The 6,343-nt window shown below is 49.8% G+C and overlaps 1 protein-coding gene across 1 annotated transcript; it reads right to left on the bottom strand.

Moving 5' to 3' along the window:
* On the bottom strand, positions 1-2,614 carry sla1a (Src like adaptor 1a). The gene is made up of 8 exons (XM_003968872.3): positions 2,454-2,614; positions 2,061-2,202; positions 1,885-1,981; positions 1,696-1,782; positions 1,481-1,584; positions 964-1,095; positions 593-722; positions 1-465 (listed from the first exon to the last, which is right to left on the bottom strand). Exons 2-8 carry the CDS (start codon positions 2,131-2,133, stop codon positions 285-287), a joined length of 804 nt encoding a protein of 267 aa, XP_003968921.2. The 5' UTR covers positions 2,134-2,202; positions 2,454-2,614; the 3' UTR covers positions 1-284.
* Positions 2,615-6,343: the final 3,729 nt, after the last annotated feature.

The raw sequence follows: 6,343 nt of genomic DNA, 5'->3' as shown, positions 1-6,343 counted from the left end.
GCAGTTGAAAGTTGTTAAGTATAATTTACTATATAACATTTATTTAGCAAAGAAAAGTCTTAAAGCCACAGAAATCAATGACGATGCGTGTCTCTGCAGAGATCATCCACAACGCTTCAGCTCAGGAGCCTCCTGTCAAACCTGCTGAGTCAGCAGTGCAGAACGCAGACATTCATGCAGTTTATGGGCTTTTTTTTAAAGAAAAAAAAGATGCAAAAGTGCTCAGAGGTGAAACCTTCCTCCCAAAGGCCCTAAAAATCCAAAATAATGCCCAGCTGTGGTCCTTATGCGTCATAGTCAGTGTCAGGGAGCACGTACACGGACCTGCTCTTCTTTTTCCTGCTCTCGGCCCTCCTGTGTGTGGCCTCCGGGCTCTCAGAGAAGGACAGGTAGGCGGCGATGCTGTTCCTGACGCCGTAGCTCAGCACGCTGTCGTCGCAGCTGTCAGCGCTGACCAGCTGTCCTCTGCCAAAGGCGGCGAAAAAGAGAGCCGGAGGTTAGACGGTTGCATTTTCCCATCACTCCCCAACGGCTTCGACGCCAAAACAGATCATCGATGTGACCAGAGGCGGTGTCCACGCCTCTCACCCACCTGTCCACTTTATTCCAGTCAAAATTGCGCCTCATGACGACCGGCGGCGCTCCGGGACTCCTGTCCAGCGGTGCGATGGCGGCGGACAGGCAGGGGGAGGTCAACACAGAACACAGGCCATCTGCAAGTTCTGAGACAGCGAGGGTAAGTTAAGACAGGCGCTGTGGGAAAGACACTGCCCGGTTACCATCACCATGCGCTTCTCATTTCCCCTTCTGTGTCAAAAATATGCACCCAGAAACAAAAACATCTATATTTAGATCCCGCTGCCATTTCAGAACCTCTAATGTTTCATTACTCCACTTCCCATAGCTGTGGAAACACACTATTAACGGGACATTAAGAGCTGTGCAACGTCTCCGTCCACCCACCAGAGTAGTGGTTGATCATGTCCTCCAGGCACTGGAAGGTGAGGCTGGGGGAGATGTAGTACCAGCTGTTGTCCAGTCTGTAGATTCGGTAGTGCTTCACGCTCCTGTGCTTCACCGACAGCGAGTACGTGCCTGCACACACGAGGCAGACTTTATCCACAGACAGCTTTTTTATCTCCGTGTGGCCCAGTTGTGTTAACCAGACTTCAGAAAACACATTTCCAGCCTGATTTTGTACCCTACGCACAGAAAACGTGTCCAGAATTGATTAGTCATGCATCATCAACTCCCTCGTACCTTATCTGTCTGCCGAGTCCAGATTTCAAAGGCGTGAACCCAAATTTTCCGGTTATTTATTGATATTCTAGGACTAGACTGGAAGAAGGAATCCGTCAGGGTTTTAGTCATGTGACTTAAGGAGCCTTTGAAGTTCTGAGCATTTAGGTTGGCTCCTCTTGGCTGTATTTTGTGGAGTCGGGCCCGTACGGGGACGCAGAAGCGGCTTCCTGGTACTCACCTCTCTCCCTGGAGCTCTCTCGCACCATAAAGGAGCCGACTTTGTTCCCAGGTAGGCTGAGCAGCTCCTCGGCCTTCTGCCTCCCTACCCCCTCGAACAGCCAGCTGCAGAAGCCCAGAAACATGACCGAGACTCAGCTTTGACCTGTTTCCAGCCCGATTACTCTCCTAAAAGCTGTGCAACAGTGCTTAGACAGCAGGTCCAGCTGCACCTACCCGTGGTAGACCTTGGCAGCGTGGCTGTTGGGTATGATGTTCTCCTGTCCCGTTTGGACGGAGCGGACTTGCCACCAGTAAGCCCCTCTGTCCACCATTGACAGACAAAGAGGAATCATTTTGAGGAAGCTTCTGTATGTGACGCAAGAACCAAGTAAATGGTGTTGAATGCAGAAACCACCGTCTTACTGGGCCACAAGCTTGAGCTTCTCTCCTATCCTGTAGATGGGCTCGCTGATCTCGGCGGACGGGTAGTCCTGCAGCACCACGATGTCGCCTTCGGGAGCTGTGGAGAGCCAGCGGAAAAGCCCACCCCATGAGCGTCGTAGCGTTTTTAGCATTCGGCGTGAAAGCTCTTTTCCCACCTTTCAAAGAGCCGTCGCAGGTATCCGTGGAGACGTCGGGGCGGCCGATCGCGCTTCTCATCAGGTTCCCCATCCTCCAGCCTGAAGTCAGCGCCTCCTCAGACGGCGTCCATCAAGCTAATGGCAGCTTTCCTCGGAGTTTCTACAAACCAATGAGCGCTGTGACACTTTAGGGAAGCTGAGGCTAGACGCTAACATCATCAGCTATGTGGGTTGGCAGCTAACGTCCAGCTTTGACAGCAATTTCACTTATCCCAGAAGTTGCATGTGAATTGCAGTGCACACATTTTCCACACCTACTTCTATCCTGAGGTCTCGGAACAGCAAAGAACGTCCTTTAACACCAATAAAGAGGAAGGAGGAGCTTGTGTCCCTGCGGCATCTGCGACTCACCTGCTGGCTTTTCATCCACCGCGGCGAAAGAGCGGACGGCCCGGGCAGGGCATGGCAGCGGCTCCGGCGTCTGCCACTAAAGCAGAACTGTTTTCTCGAGAGTTTGCCGCGATGACGCAAAGCAAGGTGCAACAGCATCATTCTGCAAACTCACTTCCTGCAGCCAAACAAGGAAGAAGAAATCAAACCAAAAAAAAGAGTGGTAGCGAGAACAAGAAAGAGGGTTATGAAAGCTGCGATCAGCTCTCTGAAAGCTTAGTTAGAATATTGGGCTAATATATATATAAAAGGCTAATGCTTTTGACTGGACACCGTTTGGTTATGTTTTTCTTATGAAAAAAGTTTTAAAACATCCCATGAACTAAGAGGTTTGGTTCCAGCCCCAACCACAGCCGTGTCAGGCAGTTGCAGGGAGCCACGTCGTCCCACAGTGGAAGGGGGCCTTAAAAGCACCGCAATGCTGTAGGTTTGATCAGCTGGTGCGTTTTCATGTGCAGGGCTGAAACAGGAAGTGTTGGAGCTGCATCTGGGAACCAGAACCCCGTTTGGTTTCAGGTCTCGGAGAGGCTCTGCAACTTCCTCATTTCTGCTTGAACGCCTGAACACCGTCATTAATGGTTTCTTTTCGCAACACCCCAGTAATGTGTGTGCGTCCTCTCTCGGCCACAGGCCCCCACTCCACTCGCTTCGCGCCTCATTTATTTAGGCCCGTGCAGGTGCCCAGCAGTGGAAGTTAGCTCGCCGCGGGCTAACTGGATCATTCTGGGAAGCTTGCAACCATTTTTAAAAATCTGAATTAATGTGAAGAAGAACATCTGCCGACACACAGAAAAGATCTTTTTCATCATACTTCCGAGCCCTCTGCAGGTCTGAAGTGAAGAAAAGCAGCTGAGTTGAGCCTTTTTCCTTTTTCGGGCTTCCTGCTGTGGACGAGGGCGGATAAGCGTCGTTTCTAAACGGAGCTCAGGCGTTGTCACAGCGGAGGAGCAAGTCAGCCGTAAAGGGTTTTAGATGGAAAGACACAAGAGTTCAGCGCACAACCTCTGCGGGGACGGTTCAAACTCAGAGTTTATCTTTGGAATGTGAAAGTGCAGCACTTCCTGTTGTTTTTTTTTAAGGACGAACTCTAATCTGAAAACAAACACATTTTTCTGTCTCATGCACAGCATTTTGTCCTGAAATCCTCATAGATGCAGCAACGGGAACAGTTCTGGGACAAATTCAGGCAAGAATTCGGGGAAAAGTCGGCACTCCTGTGTGGTTTTACCCGTGTTCTGGCTTTTTTGTGCTCCCCAGCAGAAATAACAGGTGAAATTTAACCACTTTGACCTCCGTCTCAATGGACCCTTTGTTACATCAGGATAAAAAAATGGATTCCCTGAGCAGTTAAACATAATTAATTGTGACTCTGTCCCATCTGAGCCGCCACTTTTAATAACCTTGGGCCGATTGGATCAGGCAGGTTAGGAAAAACAAGAAGGCGGCTCAGATTAGCCTCCGACTGACGAATCCGCCCTCATTTCTAAACGCATGCGGAAATTTAAGGATGGCAAATAAAAACAACGATTATCGTGGTTCACAGCAATAATCCTGCCCATAATATGACCAGAGGAGGCCAAATAATATCAATAATGTAGAAATGTGACCAAATATCTGATGATGTATATGTATGTATGTTCTTATAAAATTCAATAAAATTGAAGAAGAGGCCCAAAATCATAGAACTGTCTACATGACTGTTGCTGCTGCGTCACAAACACTGACTTATGTGCACATTTCTGCCTTTTCCCTTTTCCCAATGACAAAATTGCCGACCGTTGAGAGTTTCCTTCATAATTTCTTGCTTCAAAGAGTCGGAATCGGGAGATTGTCGCTCTCCTCACTCTGTGATGTGTAATAATATCTACTGTGTATTTCCACATGTTCCTCTGGCACCGGAGTGGCTTCTCATGTGGTGTTTGTGCTCCAGCTATAATGAGCAGTAGCTAAATGCGGCAGTAGGGCCGACCCCACTGGAGACGGAACCACAGGGCTGACAGGAATGGGGCGTGTGTTCCGCTATATGTGCATATGGATCTGCAGCTTCCTTCACTGCCGCTTTATCCACAGAACCTTTGGAGTCTGAGGTATCCACCAGTACAAAACGACCTCCAAATCCTCCCCGGGTGGGCCTGTAATCATTAAGAAGCGGTGGCCCACGAAGACGTCAGGAGTATCCTCTGCACAGCCAACAGTCAGTGTATTCCGAATTGGTTGGTTGTTGTCCTCAGCAGTGCTGGATTGCACGTATCTCTGAGGCAGGGACGTCCCTATCGCCACGGCAACTGAGGAGACGCCGCAGCCACGCCTCTGTTCTGCTTCCCAAAACCAAGATTTCCCTGATGTACATTGCTGGCGTTATTTACCCAGCTTCTTTCTCACCAAAAGACGCTCTGCACCTTGTTTTCCCTGGCTGGGCAGCGGTCTCCACGGCGTGTAACAACTCTTAAGTCGGTCAGCAGCGGTGGAGGTTATTCCGGGACAGACGGGCTTCCACCAGCGGATGATGAGGCTCGCGCCTGCAGCCTAATCCTCATAATAAAACAGGAGCGCTGAGCAGAGAGGGAAAGTGCTCCTTAATGTCAGGGTGTCATTACAGCTCTGTTATCAGCCCCTGAACGAGGCACACCTGGATCTGGCCGCCCCCACCATTTACACGTGCACGCTTCAAACATAATGCCAGCCCTCACATGCAGGTCGGGGTAACTATCTGTTACCAGGTGGTGCTGCCAAGCCCATAATAATCCACCACCGTTCTCGTGATCCATCCAACCATACTGCTGTTCGACCCCAACAAGCGCCGGCGGCGGCCCTGCTGACAGTTCTCGTGGTCGTTTTTGGCTTCGTCTGATGAGGTCCACACTAAAACCCAGGGTCTAACCTCGGCGCTACCTTCAGTGCGTGCCAGAGAAATGACCAGTGACATAAATGGAACGATTCCGCCTCTTTAACTGGGACTGGGGCAAATATCACGCGACCATAGTAGAAGAGGTCTAGACTCACTCAGCATGTGGGGCTTTTATTCTGAAATTCTTTAGCAGCAGTGCGTCTGATTCTTAAATGCTCAGTTGTTTAATGGTCAACAGCAGGAAACGAAGCATCATTATAATGTGGCTCATAACGTCAGCAGATATCCTCCCTTTTTCTCGGGTTTCCTTTTCATCACATCAGATCAGGTTTCTGTGCATGAAAGTTGCATCTGCAACGAGCCGAGCTGGCGTGGGAGGAGGAGGAGAAGTCGAAGGCTGTTTAATCACTGCAGCTATCGTGTGATGCTAATTACTAGCTTGTGCACACTAGCGAAGAGTCAGCTATTCAATGTGATTGGAATGAATACTTGTGGTCACGAAGAGCCTGAAACGTGGCGAACGTGTTCAGTGTTTACTGCTCCTACCAGCTGATGATGGTGGCGAGGGGGAGGGGGAGGAGGTTTGAGTAAGAGTTGCATAATAAACGAAACAGCCTGAACTCATTTTTCCACAAGCAGCTTTTTTTCCCCCAGACTTTGGGATCATCTAATGTATTCATTTCCTGCAAAACGCTCCACTCTGGAACTGTAAAATCTGCTGCCAGCCTTTCAAATGTTTCCTTCTCCTAATGTGGCGCTCTGTCCTCTTTAATTTAACCGGTAGGTTTCACCCGTTCTTGTGGAGGAGCCAAAGATTCTTCCCGTTCTCGGTTCCTCTGATGCTTCCGTCACTGTAATGCGACTCATTTCCTCACATTCCTGAAATTCCTACCTGGAGTTTTAAACCCTGGGATTCACCTCGTGGTTGGAGCCAGCCGGCGTTTTGCTCGTTTCCCTCCATCGGGAGGTGGCAATTGCACGTCTGCCGGTGGTTTTACGCTCG

Source organism: Takifugu rubripes, chromosome 12 (assembly GCF_901000725.2).
Source record: "Takifugu rubripes chromosome 12, fTakRub1.2, whole genome shotgun sequence".
NCBI classification, from domain to species: domain Eukaryota; kingdom Metazoa; phylum Chordata; class Actinopteri; order Tetraodontiformes; family Tetraodontidae; genus Takifugu; species Takifugu rubripes.
Note: the sequence above shows the minus strand (reverse complement) of the source record. Positions and strands in the feature narration are given on the sequence as shown.